Below are 26,301 nucleotides of genomic sequence, written 5' to 3'. Positions count from 1 at the left end.
TAATAATAATAATAATATATGTTTTTCAAAAATTTTAAGGCTAGGATTTACAAATTCACTGAAATTATTTAGAAACATGAGTTACATTTTAAGTCAACACTAAGGACTTTGCCTTAAGTGTAGACATAATCTAGTATTTAACTATATTCAAGTGACAAATACCATTCAGATAAAAAGCCCAGATACAGTTTGTTAACACTGAATATTACTGGAGTAGACTCAGGGATGGTTTATACTGGGTCAAACCCAGATGAAGGTTTTTCATCCTCAACTTTACACTACAGATTATTGTCACTGGCAAATCGCTTTGGCACTTTTTTGCATGCTGTTGGAATCAGAAAACATTTCACAGTGCTAGAATAACCTCTGTCTGTTGCCATATGGATACAAACATAGTTGTTGTGGTCCTCTAGCTACTTTCCTGCAATGCTTTGAGACACATCCCAAATGAAGAGGTTATTGATTTACTCACAGGACCCTTATTGAATGAGTCAGGTGAATTGGACTCATACTCCTGTTTAAACACTTTCTCCTAGGCAGGTTTTATCCCTTCATTCTCAGAAGTTTCTGGGATCAGCACCTATGAGACTGTCCATCAATGAGCCTTTGCAACCCATAGTCATGGTGCACCTCCAGCCAGGATGTTTACTCTAGTTCTGCAGCAAGAATTGCTCCCATGTTCCTGTTCATTCAGCTGCATCCTTCTCTTGTGTAAGGATGCCGAGTGCCCTTGGGGTATTTGTTAATCAAGCACCGATCTAAATCCCTTGTCTGGGAGGTGCGTTTCCTATGATACATCTTACTGACCTGAGTATGTGTATTGAAGAAACTTCCTAGTCTACCTTCTAACCCTTTGCTTTAAACGCAAGTGTTATATTAGTTAATATATTGGTAATATATTAACATGAGTTAATTATTAATTAGTTATTAGTAATACATACTCCCACCCCTTTGCCAGTTGTAATGTATATTACAATTACAATTGCTTCCATGCAAAAGCAGGAACCTCCAGACATATCTAATGAAATCACTAAGACTTTATTTCAAGCTTTAAAAAGGCTGAAAATGATAAACCCATCTGGGCTACAATCTTCAGGTTTTTTTACTAATAATATCCACATTCTCATAAATAATTTGACTTCAGCTACTAGTTCTAATGGAAATCCATTTTTATTCTTATAGAATACTTTTTTTTCCCTTACACTTACCTGAGAAGTTTAAGCTTGTATAAAATTACATGATTCTCCACTCTGCTCTCATGAGACCCCACCTGGAGTACTGTGTCCAGCTCTGGGGCCCTCAACAAAAGGACATTGAGCTGTTGGAGCTGGTCCAGAGGAAGGCCACGAAGATGATCAGAGGGCTGGAGCATCTACCCTATGAATACAGGCTGAGAGAGTTGCGGCTGTTCAGTGTGCAGAAGAGAAGGCTTCAGGGAGACCTTATAGGAGCCTTCCAGTTCCTGAAGGGAACCTACAGGAAAGATGGGGAGGGACTCTTTATCATGGAGTGTAGTGATAGGATGAGGGGGAATGGTTTTAAACTGGAAGAGGGTAGAATTAGACTCAATATTAGAAAGAAATTCTTTACTGTGGTGAGACACTGGCACAGGTTGCCCAGGGAAGCTGTAGATGCCCCCTCCCTGGAAGTGCTCAAGGCCAGGTTGGACAGAGCTTTGAGCAACCTGGTCTGGTGGGAGGTGTCCCTGCCCATGGTAGGGGGGGGTTGGAACTGGATGATCTTTAAGGTCCCTTCCAACCTGAACCATTCTATGATTCTAAGATTGTTGGAGCTTTTACGCCCTCTTATTTCTTTTGTAGTTGTAACTATATCTCCTCTTTTTTTTGCCAATATAATATTTTTTCCTAAACTACTACATCATTATCATCCTCATTTACATATTTCTAGAAATCTGACTAGCTCTGAAAACAAATCAGGTGGTGTTTTAAATAAACACTATCAATGCAGCCAAAGGAAATTACTCCTGGGGTGGAAGGTGCATGATCTGGGTAGCAGAGGCCCAAGACTGGAGTCATACTGGAAAGGCCTTCAGCAAGCTGAGGCAGGCAGAGACCTTTTGGAGGCAAAATGGTTCCACAGTAACCTCACAACTTGTCTTAGGTTCTGGCTCTGGCTCTGCCTTGCCTTAAGAAACTATTTTGGGGGAAAAAAATAGCCAAAAATACACAACGAACTCATCCTGAAATAATAATTATTTTGACGGAGTGGGAAATAAAACATCCTTTGGTTCTTTTGCCTCTCCTCTGAAGGAAAAGTTCTTCATATTTAATACTTTAATTCACAGTTTCATTTTAACCCGATGAAGGGTAAGCGTTTTGATGGTGATTTCCTGCATACATGAAGAGGCTGAATTTTACACGGAGAAGTCCTGCAACTTCCCTTCTCCCTTTGAAGTGAAGCTGAAGAGCATTACAGTGTGCCTGCACAGCCAAGAGTCTGACTGTGTATTTTGGCATTTGAATGCCAGACTGGTTGGTAATTTCCCCTTAAATCCTTTCATAGCTCAAATTCCTGTCGAAGGAACCTATATCTCCACAGCTGCTGGTTTACCATACGGAGTCTGTCTCCACCATCTGTGGCCACTCTGCCATTCGGTTTACTCTTCAGAAGCAATGCCATTTCACGTGCTTTTATTCAGTTGTGCAGCGTATATTTAAAATGAAATATTGGCTGAAAACCCTCTGGATGGTTGTCAGATCTTAGCATGCCACATAAATATCAGTATGAAAACATTCCTCCCAGCCCACACAGAATGCATCTAACACTGTTTTTTCTGGACAAAACGATCCCTAAGTACAGTGAGGCCTTCAGCAAAGGACCACTTCCAGTGGGCAGGGCCCTGTCTTAAATTGACCACTTTAAAGCGTTCTGAAAGTTTCCAGTATAATTTTCGTTACCCTCTAGTTACAGACCACCTTTACTAGGTAACTAAGCTTGTTTGCCATCCCGTTGGGTAGCTGCCATCTAAGCAATTGCCGAGGTGGCCTGCTGCCAGTTTTCAACTATTTCAAGATGTGAGTTACCTAATGCTCTCAGGCACTATGGGACCGTAGCGATGTTCACTGCACCGGTGCTTTCCTGCTTACTAGGCAGATGTTTCCCTGTGGTACCTTCATGACTTTATGGCTGCACAGGATCAGTTTCCAATGGGCCTCTACTAGATTTGCCAGTTGAGGGCAATTTGCACATTTTTCTGCAAGGATGTGCACTTTATGTGGGCTAACATATGCGTACGGCCCTTCTGTATTTACCAGCACAGCTAGGGCAGAATTTACATCTGCAACCCTCAGTGGGGCATATGGCCTTCAATCATTACAGCAGATAAACAAAATTGCCAATAGGCATGAGAACACTCAGCTCCCATCAGTAGAGGGCCTGGGCTCATCACCTGCTCCCACAGCAACTCAAAGCTTAAAAGGAGTAAGTGCCTCAGTGCCTTCACAGCAGAAAATGTAAAATCCATTTTGACTTGCACTGTCTCAAAGTAACACCACAAATGTGTAAGGGGTGGGAAAAGGCGACTAGCAGAGGCAGGATTCTAAAAATTTCTGATGCACACCTGAGCAAAGAGCTCAGATGAACCAGAGATAGGACCGTCATTGCACATATGCAGGATCTGAAAGTTCAGCTGGCTTCACCTCTTGAGACAGTCTGAGAGTCAATGCCAGCAGAGCTCTTGCCTGGTGCTTTGGGGTCACCTCCTGACCCTCTTCTTCTGGCAGCTGCAAGGGCAGAGGACGTAGTTCCTTCAGCACCCATCTGGCATCAGTCATGACTGACTGGGAAGCATTGCTGCTAACATGAGACTGTTTAGCAGAACTCAGGCTTATGAAGTCAGACATGTGTGGGAGGGTTTGGCTTTAATCCTATGGATACAGGTCCTTCAGGTAGACTCTTACTGAGACAGAGGAACAGATGGAAGAACTAGAGTAAAGACAGACCAGTGAACCAAATTACAGGTAAGCAAAAAGGCATGCCAACGAGCTTTCTGTGGCACAATGCATAAAACCAAATAAAGATTACAGAATGCAACATATCTTACCCCTTACGCCTTCTCTTTCCCATACACACACGCGCGTTCTCCAGAATTTCATCTGACTCTGCTGTCTTACTGTATTTGTTTAGGAATACTTGGAGCAGTGAGACTATGGTGTCAATGGCCACAATGGCCATTTTAATAAATGCATCCTTAGGTTACACTATTGTTACAATAAAGCTTTCTTGAGCAGCTGCTTAAAAAAATGTCTGTGTGCTTTCACTTAAACATACTTTCCCGGAATAATCAAGGGAAAGCAAAGAGATTGTCACCCCAGTCCTCCTAAGCATGGAAGATAATTTTTCTTTGGCTCTTCTTAAATTATTTTTGCCACGTATTTTCTCTTCAACCCTGTCCTTGGGTCAGCTTAGAATGCCAAGTGGTCTAAGCATGATGAATTTATTACTTTAAACTTTTCAGAGCACAGCATAAGGAGAGTGAGGTAACTGTGTAAGCAATGTGGAAAGACTTGAACATTTTCTACTTTAATTGGATATATTTTGAGATTTCCAAAACTTATGTTTGTTGGGTGGTGGTTTTTTTTTCCCCCTAAGGAATCAGTTTGGCTAGAGGACTGAATTTAGATCAAATCCATCTTGCATCCCCACCTAACAATGAGATTTAAGTCTACAAGTTCAGCGTCTCCCTCCTCACATGTAATTACATATTAGTTTCTGAAGAGGTGAAATGTCACATTATGAAGAGATGGAAAATACATTAAAATAATGAGTTCATCTTCCTGATACAGAGCAGCCCTTACACAGTAATGAGATTAAGACAGCATTGGACATTTGAGAAAGTCCATAGTGCTGTCTCTGCCCTATTTGATTTGTATATGAATGGATTTCTCTTTCTAGTAATGGGGTTCTCTGAGCTACTGCAAAATCTAAAGTGGGAAATAAAAATGAAATTTTGGGAAGACAGGACCTGCCATAATCACTTAGTGACACTGCAGCTTGCTATGCAGGCAAAGGTACAGATAAAGTACTGAAGTATCTCTGAGGTGGTAACATCTGTGGAGTTCTCTGAGACAAAATGTATCTAAAAGTAGAGGACAAAGTTGTGGCATAGTTCATGTGTCGGCTATTTCTACCTGCAGGTGGGCAGGAGACAAAGAGGTGGTAGAGGTTTTGCTCTGCTCCAGCATCTTGTCTGAGGAAAGATGCAGAGGTGGTTGAAAACCTGTCAGTCAATTTTTACTGAAGAGCATAGCAGATGACTCATCTCCCTGAATGCTTTAGGTAGGGTAAATGGTAAAGCTGCCTTTTCACTGTACTCCATGCTGTTGACCACTGTATTTTTTCTGATGGGCAGTGACCAGTCTAATAACCATCCAGTGAAATTGTATAAGCAAGATCTTCTGAAATATCTTTATGTACATATTGACTATTGTAATTAAATTGAATATGTAATATTGCAAACATGTAATATTGTGTATACAGACATATATTGTACCAAGTACTAGCAGGACAGCTCTGTTGTAAGGTGGTTCAAGCAGATTTATATGTAGTGTAACAGATTATTAGAGAAATTTTTCTGAAGACCTTGGGTTTCCCTATAGGGTCTGTAAAGCTTCACTGATGTTATTTGAACAGCCTATGGAAAAAAACCTCTGTAAAGCTATTCCTAGACATATACAAATTGTTCTTGTAAATAAGAATCGATTTCATTTACATTTTGTAACACAAAATAAAGCAAAAACTCCACATGAAAAAAACCCTGCAAAATCCCAAATTCATAAAAATGCCAGCAATCAATAGATTAGACATGCATGTGGGGTAAGATTTGGGCAGGTTGAGTTTCCTTTCACTTTTGGAAAGAAAGCATAGTTTTTGGGAACAAGAAAAACTCTAACTTAGTGTTGTGAAATGAGAAAGGATAAGCAAGAAATCAGCATGAAAATCGAATTATAATGCATAATAATACGGTTCTGTTAGAAAAGTAACTCTTGGTAATAATACATCTTAAGAACCACACTTCAACTGGAGTTGTATACACCTCTGTCTCACCAGCCCAACTCCTAATCACCTCTTTATCTTTGCTGTGACAGATGCGCTGTACCACCCACCACTTGTGCACACATCATACACTGCCATCACCCGCTCTGGCAGGTTTCTTCTGCTCTTAGATTGGTTTATACGGCTAATTATGAATCACGTTCTGAATATCTCATCCACTAATTCTGCAGGACATTGCTCTTGGACAGATCCTATAGATTTTTGGGGGCTCTGAGGAGGCTCAGGAGATCACTGGTACAGATCATCTTTCTGAACCACAGCAAACAGGAACTTCCAAGGCTCCGAAGAGGCACCAAATGCCACTTGCTGCACTTGCCTGTTGTATTTCATGACTCACAAAACCACTTTGACAGAACTCCACCCCACCACAACTAAAGTGCAATGTTTACATATAGTAAGAATATTTATGCCTTAATGTAAGAATCAGCTCAATCTCTTTTTGCTCATCTGTCTCTATGGGGCACAAATGGCAAACAGTAGCCCACAGATATACCATACAGAACAAGTATTTTGGACCTATGATGCAGTTTGTATTTATTACTTTTACCGAAGTCACAGAATCAAATGTTTTAAGATTACAACTGGTAAATTATACATATGTAATAGTTTACAAAACAAAATATTGGCCTTCAACGTGTCATAGTACAGTGTAGACCTTGTACAGTTCAGTAAAAATGAATTTATATTTTGCGTAACATATTATTTATGATGTAAACTGGTTGACATCGTAGTGCTCTAAAAATGTTAACTCTCTTTGATTAGACACATACTAGGATGAAAAAAGGTTTTGTAACATCTTGGTTTTTCAAAGGGTACTGGTATTTCAGCCAAGTCATCTGTAATGCACAAAGTGACACTTCCCAGAATATGCTGACACCAGTAGAGTGTATAAAGAGGCACACAAAATAAACTAAGCACAACCAAACATTGTGCTTTCCTATCAGTCTTCCCTACAATACTTCTCTCATTTCATCTTATCTGATGTTAGGCAGATGACCTGGCAATAGAAATTAAATGGACTTATTGCTATACAGGAGTATTACACTGTCTTCAATTTATTTGAATTCGCTATATTATTTCCTGTATCTGATGGGATTATAACAATGAATATGTTTGACTGTCAGCAAGTATGTTTCATATGATAATTTATCTGAAAATTTCACAGTTCATATAATAAATTGTGTAAACCAGTTCCTATAAATTAAACCACAAATTATGCTGTCACTTAAAGTGGTATAAGTCTGAAGCAGCTCCTGCAAAGCCAAATGATGTAATGAAGTTACTCTGAATTTACACAGATAACTAAAGCCGGTGTATTTTACCCTGTCGGTGGGAATAACAGAGACCCAAATCCTCATTTGTGTATATACATACATGTATATGCTTACATATACACAAGTATACACATGCACACACACAAAATAGACATTTGCATTTAGCCACAGTTAAGCTCTACCTATGCCCACAGATGTTTTTCAACATAGACTACACAAAGCTGATGGACGTGGAAATGTTTTTAGTGCCTTCACAGTGACCGTGAGCCTCTACAGACAATTTCCAGGGAAAATGACATTGTGAGTTTTGGTTTTGACCTGCAACTCCACAGTGTGCAGAGCAGTGGGACAATATCAGGATGTTTGGTACAGTGTGTCTGAAGGCAAGTTCTTACACCACTCACCTGGAAGACTAAGAATATGTTTGGGATGTTTCAATTTTTTATGCTATCACTGAAAACTTACATTTGTAGTAAAATGTTCTTAACCCCAAAGCCACATCTTGTGGTGCCAGCTGAGGACCTGACAATTTCTCTCGTTAGAGTCATTACTGGTACATGTGATAAACCACAAATATTTGGATTTGCAACATTATTCAAAACAAGAATGTTGAATGAGCTTACTGTACAAGATAGTATCAGTGTACTTGCAGTAAAAAACCCTCTTGAAAATGTTACCAATGGCAAGTATGAATGCAATGACGTCCTCTAGCAACTATAAAAATTAATCACTTATTTAATTAAAAAAAAAAGGAACAAACCCCTCCAAACCAGCAACATTTTTTTTCTGAAAATTGCAGCCCATTCTCAGAGAATCTGATTTTGGCTCTTGCCATAGGGTCCATCTTCCTCAGTGACAAAGAACACCATGATATTCAATAGCACACGGAGAAACACTCACCTAAACATATAGCTGAAACCCCACAACTGTTGCTGTTTCATCGTTACTAATCCTGTTTAAAGCCATCCCTTGAGATTGTCAAGGTCAATGCTTATCATCATTTCCTGGCATTTTGTAGTGGGTCTTCCATGAGGAAGCATCACCCAAAGTCCATTGCAATTTCATCTAAAGCCTTGTAGCCGGCTCTGGGTCTTTGGTAACACCCAAATGGCAGCTGGCACTGGGCAGGAATTTAACTTGTGTGAATATGGGCACTGATAAGCAAGATAACTTTCAACAGTCTGTAATAGATTATTTGCAGTCTGTAGTACTGCTCTTACAGTGAAGTGGCAACAGAAGTAATTTGTATTGTTAAAGAAACAGACTGTAGAAAAGCTGCAGGTTTGTCTATACTGCATTTTTTCCCCTTACACTGGGCCCAATACAAGTTCCCTTGAGTTCAGCAGAGTCGGACTGGATGAAAAGCGGAAGCAAACAGATGTTATTTTCAAGGGAACACTGGGATCACATGCTTTGCTGGCTGTTTTTTGGATCTAACTTTGCCTGATGTGGTACAAAGAGCTAGAATACAATGAAGTAAAACATTGCAAAGCCTTCCAAATTTAACTTTTGAACTTTATAGCCATATATATTCACTTATGTATATAAACAGTGGAAAGACTGAAAAAGTAGCTTTTTTAATGGTTCAGTCTTCATAAATCAAATCATACATTTTTAAAGAGGCACATGAGAGTTTCTCTGTAGTGTTTACATTTAAGCATAAGAAACTGCATGAGGGAAGAATCACTTGCCACCTTGACAACTCGGAGAAACTCCATTCACATATAGAGAGCTCTCATTTACAAGCCTGAACTTGCTCCCATTAAAGCAAAGGGTAAGACCTGTACCACCTTCAGTGGTAAATCACTGCGGCGTGCAGCATGAACTGCATGTGCCTAAGCGAAGTGAGTCTGCTGTCTGACTACTTTCGGAGTAGGAACAGGTCTTTTTTTGGTCCACAGACCTTTATGACTTGCTAGTTGAGAGATTTTCAAAATGAAGCATAAGAAGGAGCTTTGAGCATGAGGTGTCACAAAATTAGAAATATACAACTTCTCTAAGAAAAAGATGGTAGCAGAAAAAGAATATACATCTATACAGTGTGCACACATGTATACACATATACTCCTGTTTCACAGGGAAAGATTTCTACATAAAAACATACAAAAATAACCAGTGCCATACATTATGTAAACTCACAAAGCGTACTTTCAACACAAATTTGAAGCATAAATTAAGAGGGTGAAAAAAAAGAGAGATGATAGCAAAACATTTTAAATATAGAATTTGCACAAATGGTATTTCTGTTAAATAAGAATAAATAAATTCATTACATCCGTTCACATACCAGTTGTAAAAACAATAAATTATTTTATTTTTTTCAGTGCTGTGTTGCTTTTTTTTTTTTACAATTGTGATTAATCCACAAGATTATTCCCTCTCCCACTTGTGATAAAACTGTTTCCACAGGAGGGCAGCTAAATTTAATTTCTGGTAAACAGTGAAACCAAACATGATAGTTTTTTCCCTAGTGAGCGTATCTTATTTGAGAAGCAAATGCCCTAAAACCCACTGATGCTTAGGGGTCCAGCTCCACCTAAGGGCACTGGACATGTGTCCCAAAAAGGCAGCAGTGAATTCAATGCTGAGGATTGTCTCTTTCTATGCAAATAGCAATACTCTGGGTTTCTATCCTCTAGATGCATTTTACGAATCCTGTTTGGCAACACTCAGTAGTAATGTAAACAATGACATAACAGTGTGAGTGACAAGGACTTTAGTTGAGAACAGAAGTTGAAATGGCAAAGTCACATACCTCGCACCAGTTTTTCATTCATTAGTTATTCGAAATAGCTATGACTGACAAAAGCGAGGTTTGGAATTGGAGCCTGATTGCAAGGAACAGCTAAAAAGCAAGTGTTAACTAGAGCAGGCTGACCTTCCTTATCTTACACTTGTAGGGTTCCTTCTTTGGTCTGTCCCCTTTGCCCTCTCACTATATAAAGGCAAGTGCTTTTTGCTCATGCTAATACACTTCATTACTATGCTGGCAAAAAGGGAAAAATCACTAAAGTGGTTTGTTCTCATTTTTTTTTTTAAATAAATAAACTCTTTCTCTGAAAAAAGATACTCTTGATCTAAGGAAGATTTAAATTTATACCCGCATATGGTATTACTCTTCTGGAGCCTGAATAGCATCCAAAAGTTTTACTCATTCTGTTGAATATATAATAAATTATTACTATGATGCAAACACAAATACTTGCACATTCTGTCTCTATTATAAAACACAGGAAAAACAAATGCCACTTAATACAGCAGCTGTATACTGAGACAAATGTTAAGTCTATGCTGAGACACATTAAGTCTCCGTATTTTCCCTCTTATGATGGTTTCTATTTGTTATGAACTTTTTTGAGAGGTTCTAGAACATGTGTAATACATATATAAGTATATAAATTACATTACTTGAAAGGAAAACAAGACACTTCAAAGTGATCTTACATTAATAAGTAGAGAAGGCATAAATCTTAGTTTTCCAGAACTCTGCAAATAATCAGAGTCTTGATCTTAGTTCTAAGGGTGGGATCAGAGGTTCAATGGGGAATTTTCTTTAAGATCCACAATTTTGCATAGGACTACTCCTAATAAGAAGGCTACACCATTCCTGAAAGCTGAAGAGGACTAGTAACATTCATTGGTAGTTCCCTTCACAGAGGAGGAGGCCCTGCCCCTATTTCTGTTTATTTAGAACACAGTACAAAATTAGATACTTCTCCAGGTTTCATACTTGTAGATGTAGCAATTCTATGCTGTTTTGAAATCATCACATGATTTCTTAAAGTTCATACAAACACACCACAGTTGGAAAAACATGTTTGTGTCAGCCTGGAGTGAGACCTGCCCTTCTTGCTACACCTATCAAGATTTCTGTACTGATTCCATGACTGGGATTTTCAGAAGAGCCTGGGGTATTTGAGTGCTTGAGAACCACTGACTGACAGCTGCAAGGCTTGCCTGAAAACCCTCCTGCAGTTTCATGCTCTCCTGTGTGGATGAACAAAGGAATACATCGGCATATTATAGCCATTTCTTTCAGTGCCTGTTATTCTAAGGCTTAATTCAAAGTTGCTAGTATAAAATGAAGCAATTTTAACAGGGTTGCTATCAGGCCTCCACCTGTGTTGTGGACAACCTGTTACCTGCATAAGGTGAAATGCCCATCCTTAGCCACAGAACTTCTACCAGACAGTAACAGGATTCAGAAGTTGCTGCCAATGAAAATTATTACTAGCTACTGCCTGTACTGTGGAAACAGTCTTATATTGGGCAAGTCCTCCACATCCTGATGTGGTTTGACTTCCTAGTGACCCCTCTTCCTCCCAAACGTGGTAGATATACAAAACATGAATGCCTTCTATAGCTTTAAAAAAAAACCCAAAACACACACAAAACAATCACAAAAGACACAGTTACAAACTTTTGCTGGTAAGATGAATACCAGAGTTAGACATGATGGACAAAACAGTGATAAAATATTAACTGCTTGCTGTGTTTTTTTGACCTTTATAGCCTCTTCAAAAAATGTAGGTACGTTACACATTGTTAGATTCAAGGTGGAAGCCACAGAGAAAATAACAGAGAAAGCAGTTGAACACAGCCTCAGAATATCTGAGTTAGAAGACACTTGATTACCTTACCTGTAATTTTTGGTTCTCTAACTAGTTCTACAAAATACAGTATGCCTTTGTTTTAAGGAAAGAAGAAGCTAGCAGCTATTGTTCATCGACAACAAGGACCCCTAGCTGTGACACAGCTGGAACTAGTGGAAGGTTTACAGCAAAGTGTACACAGATTCCTTCTAGCAGCCAAATCCTCCTTCTGTGTGTGTTGTTCTGATGTACACATGGCGAGGAGTCACTGATGGTGTTAGTATTTGAGCAATGTACATATGGGGATCTCTGGTCTGCAAGCTGCTGCAACACTCCTCCTGAGAATTTTTAGTTGGAAACACAGTATTTATCATAGAATAATGATCTGCTGTCAGGAAATTCCTAGCATGAAAATGTGTTTCCTTTTGTCAAAACCAAAAGGTATTACTTTTAAAAACCAGCAGCAAGCTCTTCATTTTCCAGTAAAACATCTGCTGCCCTTTCTGAAGAATGGACCAAGTCCACCAGGGCTGCAGATATACTTTGGTCAATCACTTTGCTTACGTAGTTTGTCTTTTGATTTCTTAATAGAACCAAGTGATATAAAGTGACATACCAAATGAAAGATATTTACAAAACAGTATAAAATAAGCTACTGTGGTGTCATGGGTACATGTGATGTTTTCTACGGACATACTGTATTAGAGGTAGGTGAAAAAGGGGAGATGATTCTGTAACCTTCAAATATCCCAGGATCCTCCATTCACTAGTTTTTCTTCTTTTGCATTATTTTATTTTATATTTTTTTGCAGACACAGAGGGCTTATAACAACTTTAATGCTTAGTTTTTTGACATATTTAGATCACCCCACTATTACTTAAAGCAGTGCACATCTTCATTTGGTCCAAATAGGCAGATTCTGCCCATAATTTGAGACTGTATGTAAGTACATTGAAGCCTGTGCTTCTCTCTGTCTGGGCAGACCTAACACCAGTATGTCAACGATGGCTTAATCAAACCTCTTTTAAAGAAGATCACAACCACAGGTTAACACTTTTTCAACAAGCACTGTTTAAATGCTGACGGTCTCTGAGAGAGAAGACACCCTTTAGCTAATTTTCCATGCCCATCTTTGCACTGGACAGTCCTGGTGTGCCATCCTGTGTCGCATGTTCGAGAACAAGAAAGCCACGGCCCCGTAACCCAGCGGGGTTGCAAGAGCTGTGGAGTTACTTTGCTGCTGCTGCTGCTGCTGCCACTGCTGGTGACAGAGTTAGTCATTTGCCCTTGCTTCTTTGGCACAAAGAAACTATAGCGGACATCCACTGGTTGAGTTGGATCAGTTGCAAGTATCTGCACAATAAGAACCTCTTTCGTGGCAGAGTGTCCCATTGCGTGCAAGAAATCATCTTTGTGACTCCAGCCGCTGTAGTTCATGACAGTCCCGTTGATGTCAATGATTGTTTCCGAAGTGGAGATCATATATTTTCCGTTGATAAGGTACTCACCGTTTTTCTTTTTCAGGGCCAGGTAGGCAGTGAACCTGCTCTGGTCCTTAGTCTTGAACTGTCGAACTTTGATGTGGGTTGCCCCTTCTGGGATTTTCACTATATCTGTGTAGCCCTTGCTGAATGAAGGGGGGGAAAAAAAATAGTATTCAGTAGCTAGCATGAAATAAGCTTCAAGTCTTACTGCAATGCTTAATGAAGTCACTGGCATGACAGATCTTGCTTCGTTTTAGTTCAGGCCTTGAATCTATCTGGCTTGAGTCTCATCTAAGATTAATTTAACCAGGTTCCACTGTTTGTCTGCTGTATTGCTCTTTATATTTGTGAAGAATTTTCTACTGCACTTATTTAAAGTTGCTTAATCTTTAGCTTTAGTAATGATTTTATGTGAGTCATATACAAGAGGAATGAAAAATAACAGATAGCTTATATATTTCAGCAAAGGGTGGGAGATATGAAATACGATGCATGCTTTGCTTGCCAAGGAAAGATAATGAGATATGCATTGGTTACAGCTGTTTCTTGCTGTCTTTGCTAAAAACATGATTAAGGAAAGCATGAGCAGATTAACAGCTGGGTAGAGGTACCTTGGGAACATTTAAAAATAATCTTGATTACTGAGAAAAAATGTGATTATTTTCAAATTCATAAAGCCAAAAATTAATTGTCAAGTGTCTAATATGAGGTGCACTCAAATGTTTAGTTTGTACCATCACAGAGTTCTCTCTGTTACTACTTACAAAGTATCTTAATTCAGATTTAGAAAAAGATATTTAACTCTTCTACTGAAAGTGACAAGCATTCAAAATCTGCAAGTGTGTTGGAACATATCACTATCTCAAGTGTGTTATTTATTTTAACTTTACTGATATATAGAAAAAAAAATCTAAAGACTATACATAAGCTATAAGCTACCAGCTGGACTTTGAAGACATGTCTTTCAATTTCTAAACCTGTGATAAAACCATTCTGCAAGTACCTCATATCTGAAAAAGTTTAGTGTTGAAACTTCTAGAAAGAAAGAATGAGAAAATATACTAAATATATATAAAAGAGAAGGGGTCTCTTTTGGGATTGTTTAAGGAACAGACTGCTAATTTCAAGAATTTTTGGCTGCACAAGTAGAGACTGCACAGACTACAGATTAAACGCTTGTGCTACTCCCCTGCTATTTCCAGCAGTTATGGGACAATGACAAAAACTTTACTGATTCAGCACCTCCATAAAGCTGAAGGAATATGGTGTGAAAAACAGGCTGGGGGGTACTCTGCTCTACAGCACTGAACAAATATTTTTACATAACAGTTGCCAAAATAACTCTGTTGAAACATGTTACTGAAGTTACAAAATCATTTGTTCAAAAACTAAAAGCAATGCTTGAGAATTCAAGTCATCTACACAAAGAACTGTAACCCTCCATGTGCACAAAAAAGCACGTGCAGCCTTAATTCTCTTTCCCAACTTCTGGCAGTTAGGCTTTACAGTCTTTTAAAAAAAGTTCTTAGGAAGCGAGTTTTCCAGAGATTATATTGTGACTGCTTTAAAATAAAAAAGTACAAAGATACTGTTATGGCAACTGTCTGCAATGGGAAATACTAGTTTCCCCTTGTACATTTAAGTTACCCTGTACATTTAGTTTAAAGATTGCTGCATTTTGGTTTATAATGGACAGCAACACAGGAGCTGCTATTTTTCAGTGGCGAAAAGATACAGCCACTGCCCTTTCATATGTAAAAACAGTTTGTAGAAAATTAAGATTTCACTGTTTTAATGAGGGGTTAATTTTATAGTCAATTACTCACATAAGGGAATTGCCCCAGACAATATTTCCAGTGAAAAATAAACTCTTGTCACTTCAATCAAAATCAAGTTAGTTACTTACAGGCTGGCTATTACTTGCTAAGTGGGGCAACTTTTTGAATGCATTGATGTTGAATTAATATTTTACTCTCTGACCAGTTTCATTTCAGTTGAAGGCATGATTTGAGGAGTAAGATGGCAACTTTGTAGGAATAATTTGAATCTCTCAATTTCCAATTATATCTATGCTACAAATCTGGCCTCACTGAAATTCATGGAGTCCCTTTAACATTTTTGCTGGAACCTGGATTCTAGCACAAGAACCGTTAATGAATCACATGAAGTATCTCTCACACTGTCTTCTCCATTTAGATATCCCAGACATTCCAACATTTACAAATTGGAAAAGATTTGGTTTATATAATTGCTAACTTGGCTAGAAAGTCATTCTTTTTGGCAGAGGTGTTTTGGCATCCTTAGGTAAGTAATCATTGGTTTACCAGGAAGAAGATCAGTTATGTTTATTTTTAGAATAAATTTGCTCTCAAAGCCATTTTTGGCTGCTATTTATCAGTATGTCAAAAGGTATAGAAAGAAAAGGTCATTTCAGGAATCAGATTTCAACTTCTGGTAGCTTTCAATATGCTATACAGGAATTTGGAAATATAAACCAAAATCAAGTTGTACATTTTAAAAGATGGTACACTAGTGCAGCCACAGATATCAAGTAGATATTGTCAACTGAAAGTTTCTAAGCCCATGGAATCTATATAAATGATAATTAAAAATTCTCATTTTTCTATGAACTTTAAGATTTGAAAAGGGAGGGAAACAAGAGATCAGACAGAAGACAGACTTACTTGTCATTGGTATCTCAGTACAAAGCTTATTGCTGCCCTCAATGTGGTCAGGGATAACCATAGGGGCGGTTCTTTTCATTTTACTTGTATTATAGTTGAAAGCTGAACTTTGACAGAAAATTATCTTATGGATAACAGCTATAAATATTTTGACTTAAAAAATAATCCATCTGGAGAACGATATTATGCCAATGACACATGGAGGGATATAGCAAATGCCATGTTTAAGCCTGTGTTTACTTCTGACATCTCATCTAGTCATCTAAGCTCCATCTGTACTCAGCAGTTTGAAAACTTATTTTTAGGGTATAATCCCCCTCAGCTATTAAGGAAGACCTTCTGCAGCTGTGCTCTAATGCTGTCTGCTTGCCACTAACTACACGAGGAATGCGTGTCACTAAATTGGGTAGGATGTCTTCATGGACATTCAAAGTTCGATGAGATGAAACATGTTCTCAGCGTGTACTTGCTAACACAGCATCATCTGGAAAATGCAGTGTTTCGGAAACATCCAGATTATTCTAACCCCAACAACTTTCTGATTCACTCCTTGCTGCCCTTTCCTCTCTCCTCTAGAAACCACAAGCCACCTGACCAGCAAGATTAGCAAGAAGTGCAAGATGTTATGCCTTATTCTAGGCAAACTTCCTGTTAATGGGGTGTTCACCTGTACCACTGGCACTTTCTGTCAGAAATGGACTGGGTACAGTGTTTTTCCAGTTGATTATTTGCCAGTTTCAGGGTATTGTTAAGAGGTCAGCTGTAAACATCTGGAAAGTGCAATAAAGTACAGGCAATGTACTTTTTTGCTCAATCTTAATATGAAAGTAAATTGTATTTAGAGATAGAAAGCAAGCAAGCACATAACAGAGTTACTATTTGCACAAGATACATTTACTAATACTCAAGATCATTACCTCTTTTTGGTAAAGGTTCCCATGATTTTTGTGCAGCTGGAGTTGTCTCCTCCACACACTCCGCATTTGTCATACTGGAGCTTTGAACCGATGATGCCATCACAACCAGTTCGGATGCATTTTCCCCGGACGCAGACTGAATTACTGTATGGTCGACATTCAGTACCATCAGTTACCTACGCAATCAAATGACCGTCAGTTAAAACTACCATGGAAAAGATTTGCTTTTGTGAATCTGACTGGCAAAACCCATACAGAACAAAGCGCCTACCCTGACAGCCCAGACTGAGTTCCTCTAACATTCCTAGCACAAAAACACATTAAATTTAGCAAAGGACTGAAGGCAATGGCAGATAACTCCACTGTAAGACACTAAAATGACCTTGGCTTTAATGATGATCTCACAGCTTATTAACAAAATAACAATAACAATAACAATACTTGTAGATAGTCTTGCACTTGAGCTATCTAGATCTAAATCTTACTTCATAACATTTAGAGGTAGAAAACTGCAAGTATAAGCATAGGAGACATTTCAGTTCGAATTGCATCTGATATAACAGACTGGCCACAAGTCACATCTGTGATAATAGGCTAAATATTAATTGACTTCACAAGAGTTACACTGGACTCCCTTAACATAATTCAGGGTAAAACTTACTCTGTTACTCATAGTATTCTTTCTTCTCCAGAAAACCCCAGGATGACATATGAATCTCCAGGCAGCAACCCATTCATCCACTACTGAAAGCAAACCAGTGCAGAGTGCACTAAGAGGCCCATATTTTTCATGAGTCCACATGAGATGTGGAAAAACTGATCTCATTTTAGAGGCCAATTCTGGTCCTAATGTATAACCAGTGGATCAAACCATTAAATCTAATCACACAGTTAAATTGTTGAATCATATGATTAACTTCTTTTCCCTTGTTGTAGAGAAAGGTTTCTAAGATACATGACACTTCTAAACTGGAGCATGAAATCATGACTGGAGATGCTGTTACCTTCTGAGAAAATACCACATAATAGCCAGTTCCTTTGGCTCGGCAGGTGAGCTTGCAAACATCTCCAGGAAGTACTCCAGCATACTTGGGGACCCATTCAACAAATGTCTTGACACCCTTTGCATCAGACTGATAGCCATTCCTTGCTTCACACTGCTCTTGTCGAAAAGATTTAGCTGTAGAATTATTCACACCATTAGTGACTATTTCAGACCACACTGCAAATATCATTATGCCCATCTGTTTTCCAATTCCTTTCTTACATTATTTTAAAGTTACACCATTTCACCTCTTTACATAGAACTGGCCTTCAAAACCTTCAGTTGTTTTACTTTTGAAATCTTCCCATGACATAATAAGCATTAAAGGACTCAAATGTGCATTATGGTTCATTTCCCAGGACTGAAATTTCTTTTCATTCAAGTGTCCTTTCTGTATGGTGTCAGGGTGGGAAGAACTACAGTATAGTATTAATGATGAATGTCTTGCCTTGGTAAATACATTTTGGAGAAACTACAATGGACCTTTGTAGTGTCCTTTCACAGCAGATGTTTAATATCTACTATCTGTGAACACAGAGGGTGGAGCACAAAGGCACTTGGGCATGAAGGCACTTACCATTTGCTGGGCAGGGTGCGACGTTGCAGGAGCGGTAGATGACCCTCTTGCCGGTGCAGTATCGACCGTTGTTTCTAGGAGCTGGGTTATTGCAGTGACGATAAGCAAACTGAACTCCTCCACCACAGGTACGGGAGCACTGTCCCCAAGGTCCCCAGGACCCCCAGTTCCCATGGCTTGAAGCCTGAAATATATGGAACAGTGGGAGATAAGGACACCATCCATGTGTTAATAAAGGTGCTAGATCTCAAAGACACTGTTAATGTTTTCCTCAACTGAAGGAGATTCTTGGTCATTTTAATCAGGAATAACAGGTTCTAGGAGCCTTCCTTTTCCCAGTGGAGTTAATTTCTGTCTTTTATCTGCATATTGATGACATGTCATTTGGCACTGTGCATGCAAGGGCAATATTAGGCCTTGCTCTGCACAGCCACCTTCAGCCTGTTTCATGGACGACAAACGTGCACCAGAAGTAGTGTCCATAGTCTCATGTGCTGTTCTCTTTTTTTTGCTATTCCCACCAATAGTTTCCCTTAAACTTGATCCAGAGGATTCAGCTCCCAGAATACATTCATAAGGATAATCTGTGACTAATTAAATGCAATTACTGTGATGTGTATGTATTGCTCTGAATTACTGGCAAGAGATGGAGTTGTCTGATACTGTTTGCAGCTCTACTAATTTGGCTCTCTAAAACGAGTATTGCAAACACTTACAGGTGCTGCATGAAGAAGCATGTAATTCTATAAAAATTGGTGTTACAAGGGATGTAGCTTGATTAGAATGACTCATGCAGTTTGCAAGTATATTCACAAAGCTCAACAAGTCTGTACCTCTCTCGTAGGTATAGGAGAAGGGGCAGTTATTACTAAACTAAAATTGATTTAGAAGTATTTGAACTGTGCAGTTGACAGTTCACAAGAGCCTGGGGACTCTTCAGGCACAGAAAGTTGACAGAGGGGACTCTGTCACTGGAGGTACAAACTTTTCTGCTTCAGAAATTTGCGATGAACTTAATCAATCTTTCTCTTCATTAGAGTTAGGGCCCTGGGTCCTTTTGGATAAGGGCTGTAAATTAAATTTACAGATTTAATATACCTTGCAGTCCATTGCCAAGAAGTCAGGAAGCTAAGAATAGGTCCTTGACAATCTTTCTGTATGTCCTGAGACCTGACTTACTGAATGGGGAAAATCTCTACTCTAAAGAAATGCTCCTAGTTTTCCAGGAATGAAGGCTTTCATACTTCAAGAAGAAAACAGGATGCCGGAAACTCAGCAGCCTTTTCCCTGTATCCCTCACCAGTAACACTCCAATTACATGCTAAAAAAAAAGGCAGCTTTCAATCTGACTTCCATAACGTGTCTTTCACTCCTACAAAAATCAGCACCTGTGAGGACAATGTCTTTCTAGAATTCCCTAGGGTCACAGCTGGTAACTTACTGAGTAGTATTTCTTCTTGGTTTTGTCAACACATTTTCCCTGGAGGCAGATCCTCCCCTTTCCGCATGGTGTTCCCTCCACAGCAGGCAGCTTCTTAGTCAGACATACCATCTGACCTTGGCGCACAACTGCACACCAAAGGCGAGAGCACACATCCATACCAGGGCACACTGTGTATTCAGATCCAAACGCCAGTTTGCACTGACGAATGGCATCGTAGGTTTGTCCTGGGAGCTCCTCAGGGCCCAGGATCTGCTTTCTTGGCTGGTCCAGTAGACAGTTACCTAAAAGAGAAAACCAACCTATCATTACTCATTTCCTAGTTCTCTCTGCAGTGCTGCAAATCTGTCATTCAAGTTAGGTGGACTGATAATGACAGTGAACCTCATTCAAAGGATGCTGACGTGAATGGAAAGGTGCTCTGTGGTGTCATCAGGTTTTGGACAAGGTCATGCTATTGCAACTGTGTTCTCACCCAGCAACACACCAGGTGTCGAGCTGTCTATTTCCAGTCTCAGGGTGTAAATGAGTTTTACTCAGGTCCCTTTGGACTTTCATTCTGGTTTTCTTTATTTGAATTGACTCTGAACACATTCCACTCTATTTATCAATTCGTGATTTAAGGAATGATGAAGACTCATGGCAAAGTAAGAAAAGTTATCAATTTAATTTTGGAACAGAACATCAGAAATAGTAAGGCCTCTAAAGGGATGCCAGAAAAATCACAAAAACCAGACTTGTAGCCAATGAGGCACTTAATAGAAAAAAACCAACCCCAACAACAACAACAAAAAGAAAATAAAAAGAAAAAAAACCCAACAGATCAAGGGAAAAACATAAGCTGCATATCAAAACTAATGTTGGTGGTAAATCTGGACTGGGCTTTCCTTGTAAGGAATGATACTTGGCTGCTTCTGGAATTAGTTTGAAGTGGGCTATCCATTTTATACAGAAAATACATACATAACAGAAAGAAAGAAAAAAAATAGCATAAATATGAAGTATTGAGTATGTGTTTTGCATTACATTGCAGAGGTCAAGATTTGTCTGGAACACTAAAACTGAAACTTACATTTTGGTTCTAGAGGATCTACTGATAGATTTTTTTTTTACTACTGAAAAGCTTACTTGTTGACATGCAGAACTATTTATTTAGTGTAACCTCTTTTACACTTCATGAAAGGGATATGTGGTCTGGGCAAGTTTCACTTATCCTTGGCCAAAACAACTTACCACAATTTACCTCACTTTGCAACCTACATAAATGTTTTTCAGTTGGATCATGGATAAAAAAAAGCCTATCTAGAAAATGCTCACTATTTACAGAAAAATGGGATAGAATTTCAAGCAATGGCAGTGAATTTCAACAAACCAAATACCCCATCTCTCAATGGCTTGTGTTTTCTCTCTAAAACACACACTTAGTGCAACTGTTCTTTTCTTCGTCTAAAGATTAAGGCCAATTAGCCAAATCAGCCAAGAATTCCTCCTGACTCATCACTTACTACCAAAAAACTCTGTCTTGTTAAACTTGATCCATTTGTTCTTTGCTGACCCTGATTTACCCTAGTACTCTCTTTAATCTGAATTACGATGACTCTTTTAATGAAGAGAAGGCATGCCAATGCTAACTGATGAGCTGAGTGCCATGAGATAAAGATAAATAAAAGTACCCTAGTGTTCAAAGCTTGTTGTAGTGTAAAATACTATAGACATAGTGAGGAATGAGGAAGCACAGATTTTTTTCCTGGAGTTTCTGAAAAGGACATAATTGGCACAAGTCGCTGTAAAAAATACACTCTGTAAAAGTAAAAAACAGCAGAAATCCTACTTCATATACCTTGTGATGAGGGAGGGAGTTAGTACAGTGTTAGGGCTGTGGTGGGAGGGCACTAGCATGCTAACATTCAGTAGTATATGCTACTATTACATATATACTGCAGTTTATAAAAATCCCAAGTTATTCAGTGTTTTAAAATATGGTAATAACACTTCATTTCACTATGATAGACACTGCTGCTGATCACTGAGATCTACCATGACTGACATGACTGGAAATATAAATTTAGAGAAAAAAAGGAAAAAAAAAGTCATATACTTGGATATACTTGATCTGTCTGTCATTTTAGTTAACATTTGTTTAAGTATCTTTCACAGGTGAATAACAAACAGGTTTCACAAGCTTATGTAGCAAATATAGCAATTTTTCCCCCTCAGAATAGGGGGAAATATGATACAAAGTGCACCTTAACTGATACTGCTCTGAGGAAACATGTATAGTGTCTATAAAGCCAGGTGTTTCAGCTGATCTTACATGATAAATTCAAAACTGAAGACAGGAAAAGCCCCTAAGGATTCCTCACTGAGGGAAAAAAAGTCTTTACATTTATAGATAGTAGCAGTGGTAATCTATGTTTAGACAAGTTGCAATGAACTGCAGGTGCTTTTACCACCAGCTGGCCCAAACTCCTACTTGTAATGGTCAGAAAACACAGAGTTAAGAAACTGGAGAATGGTTTGCAATGGGCCCCCTGGTTGAGAGGACAGAGAGGGCTTCAATTCACTACATTAAAAGCAACGTACAGAGCATGTATATATTGCTATTCCCATTTTTTTGTCCTGAGAACCAAAGAACATCTGTGTGTCTTAGAATAAAGTAACATTGTTGTCTGATGACAGTGTTAATTAAGCCATCTCTTTATCTCTCCTCAATGTGATGTGAAATATATATTGGAGAAAAAAGGCAGAATAAGATCAGTGCAGGAAGCAGATAACCAGGATATAAATTAATTAAAATAGAAATAGTCCTTTTTTTTCAGGTTCACTGAGCATGGAGCACTCTGACTAAACATAATAAATTGCAAGCAATCACACCACAGCCTAGTGGTTGGCCTGACAATAAAGGCAATTAGTACCTTCGGGGAGGGTTGGCTAAAAGCAGATGGAAATAAATGTCACTGTCTTCTGGACACTAATTGAGCCTTTTATTCCTAAATGTCCAACTGCTGTGTAGGGTCATCTCATAAGCACAAAACAAATGGTGATATCATAGTGATGTTAGCAGTTCTCAGAGTGGGCCTCAGGAGACAGACAATCAGCACCTTGATCCTCCCCAGACCTCCTGGTTGACCTTAGACAAGGCATTTATATTGGGATTTATTTAGCTGACTTTAACCATAAGTAATGCTGGTGTCTGCAATTCAGACAGCTGTCAGATGTTTCACTACTCAGGCAAATGAGTTTATGGTGTAATTCAGCACCACTAATACAACTTATGAGATCAGCCAAACCATCGATGCCATTGGTTATACCCCTCTGCACTACAACGGGAGCTTAAATACCCAGTTTAGGAGTAGCTACCTGCATAGTAAATACCCACATTTTATAAGACGAGTTTGCTCCCCAACATCGCTTTCCAAATTTAGAAAATAGGAACATCACAACATGATAAAGTGATGTTAAGGAATTAAGAGAGTCAAGACTGTTATGTTTGCTGTTACAGCAGTATGGGGTGAACATCTAAATCTCTATGGGAAACTAACTTCAATCTTTAATAAGACATTGACTATTCTTTTGTAATAGAATACTGCTCATAGATCCAAACTTCTGGACCTCATTTACATTTCATTATGCTTAGCCATAAGGAGCAGCAGATGAAGCACTGTATATATTTCCCCACACCAATGCTGTTATGCCCTGTTTGTCACGAAACACAAATCGTAAGCTCGTGCCCATTCAGACCAAAAGCCTGGTGCAAACTGCCCATGCTGCTTATCAGAGAATGGAAGAGTCTCCTCTTGTTCAGCATTTCCCACATAAGCTTCCATAAATTCCCTTCCTAAATTAATGCATGTCCTCTAAGCATAATAATTTGAAGAAACCACAATTTAAAACATCGACTTCCATTTTTACTTCATAGATAGTGTTTATGTTCTGTTTAGACAATTCTTTGATTTTAAACAAATAACTGAAAAATTATAAACTTCAACAGAACAGGAAGACTGTTACTTAGAAATGGTCGCTGAAGGCCTGATCTATCAAGAAAGGAGATTCCCTAAACATTGCATATTTGAAATCACACCAACAGCATCAGTAATTAAATCAATTCCCAGAGGACTATGGACCTGTAAGACGAGAGGTCTTCTGTGAATTATTTCATCACATCGATAACTCTTTTGAGAATACATCCTTGAGTGATAACTACTTATGAGTATTAGAAAGGGCAACGTACCCTAACCGATGCATTGACAGACTGACAGATCCTATGCCCTTTACATGCAGTGAAGAATACATAACTTTGTGAAAAGCATAAGCAGCTGAGGACTCCTAAACTTCTTGTACGGCAAGTCAGCACTCATGATGAACAAGGAGACCATAATGCAGCTCTGAAGGATCTGAATCTCCTACCTGCTTCTACTGGAAAAACTGTCAGAGTTATATTCTTCAATCTGTAAGACTGACTGTTACAGTCCCCCTTACTTCCATATTGAGATTGATAAGGGTCCAAATTTCAAGCATCACCAGGTACAAACAAGCCAAAGGTGAGGTGGGTGGTAGAAATGCTCCCTTTGCTTTCTTTCTTGTTGGAGAAAGTAGCTAGCTGGGTGCACAGTAAAGTGAAGACGTAAGGTCACAAAAAAGGGAAAAAAAATGAAAACAACCTTTCTAATCGCCTGAAGCAGGAGAGGAACATGAGGCAGCACAGGAGGTCCCTTTTTTTTTACTCCAGTTAACTGTACTGTACTTCAGCAACTAAACTCAAAAAGGAAAGTTCTCTTCATATATGGAGACTAACTCAGTAATATACAGTCAATGCCAGGGCAATATGGACCATAAAACAGGACAGTACACATTAATGGATCTAATAAAATTGAGAGAAAAATGAAGTCATTCTCCAGTAGGGAAAAAGAGGAGAAAATATTTCAGAGCACACTGAAGTTAGCCAGCAAAATATTTAAAAGAAAAAAGCCCTTTACGTTCAGCAGACATACCATACTTTTCATCCATAAGCATTTTAGTTACCATAACAACTTGATCCATTCACTCAGTTATGTCATTTTTATCTCAGCATTTTGGAATTTGAATGGTTTGTTTAAGAACTGCAGTTGCTTTGGGAGCACAATGAAGACTTTAAAATTCATTAAATAGTGAAGATTATGCTTTTTTATTATGACTTTTGGAAAACTGAAAGTTTTGCACTTCTTCTCCAAAGGGTAAATGACATATTTAACAAATACTAGTTACATGACTTGGAAGGTAAGCTCCTGAAGCAGAAGTAATCTTCTATCATATAGAGCACAGAGGAGTCTTAATTCTTGCTTACAGCCCCTCTGCATAAACATAATAAACACAATGTAATAAATAAATGCAATAAATATACTGGCATTATAAACATAAGAAATGTAATCAATGGTAACAAGAACACATAAACTATGCTCACATCTGTAGTCTAACACTAAGTAGACCATATCACCCACTTTAATTTCTGTGAGGAAAAAGCCATTGCCTTGTGTCCTCTGTTTAAAGTAATCTCTGAGCTCATATCTGTGGCATTTGGGAAGACAAAACTAATTTCATGCTTTTAAAAAAACCTCTCCATATTCTAAACCAAATTATTGCCAACATATAATCCATCAACTTTCTTTTCTCTTGCATTTGAACCATGCAAAGGGAGAGTGAGACTCTGCCAGACTTTTAGATCTTTGCTTCATCTTGCAAGCACATCCAAGATAGTCCTGAAGATGAGCAAGGAATGAACAAGCTGGTGTAAAATGTTCTTACTAAAAAAATACATCACAGTAAAACCTAACACGTAGCTGACACAAGGTGGGAAAATACATACCATGACCATCATCGAAGAATTCTGTTATAGTTGCTGAAGTGCATTTTGACCAGGGTTTTGAAGCATCAATGCTAGTCAGAATGGAGGACATCAGGCGTTTATCTTCCATGGAGCCAAAGTTCTCCTCACAAAATTTAGAGTCATCATGGGAAAGTCCAAGCAAGTGACCTATAGAAATGAAACAAATAAATAAAATTATGTGACTATCCATAACAGAGTTTACCTGCTGGAGCTCACAGTCAAGGTAAAAAGAATTGAATAATTCATTCTCAAACTATGAACAGCAGTCTAAAGTAGGCCATTTGAAACATGGTATCTCTGCTTGAACACAAAAAGTCTATGACATTAGATTTACCATTACATATAGCA

At 38.6% G+C, this 26,301-nt stretch overlaps 1 protein-coding gene across 1 annotated transcript; it reads right to left on the bottom strand.

Moving 5' to 3' along the window:
- Window positions 1-12,989: 12,989 nt before the first annotated feature.
- On the bottom strand, window positions 12,990-26,100 carry ADAMTS5 (ADAM metallopeptidase with thrombospondin type 1 motif, 5; the record flags this gene model as incomplete). Its single annotated transcript, XM_010188243.1, has 6 exons — window positions 12,990-13,569; window positions 17,028-17,203; window positions 18,032-18,207; window positions 18,650-18,833; window positions 20,091-20,374; window positions 25,933-26,100. Coding segments are annotated over 6 exons (1,568 nt in total), but the record flags the coding sequence as incomplete, so codon positions are not given.
- Between the last annotated feature and the right edge of the window lie 201 nt (window positions 26,101-26,301).

The sequence above is a fragment of the Mesitornis unicolor genome, unplaced genomic scaffold, assembly GCF_000695765.1.
Source record: "Mesitornis unicolor isolate BGI_N332 unplaced genomic scaffold, ASM69576v1 scaffold12317, whole genome shotgun sequence".
Classification (NCBI taxonomy): domain Eukaryota; kingdom Metazoa; phylum Chordata; class Aves; order Mesitornithiformes; family Mesitornithidae; genus Mesitornis; species Mesitornis unicolor.
Note: the sequence above shows the minus strand (reverse complement) of the source record. Positions and strands in the feature narration are given on the sequence as shown.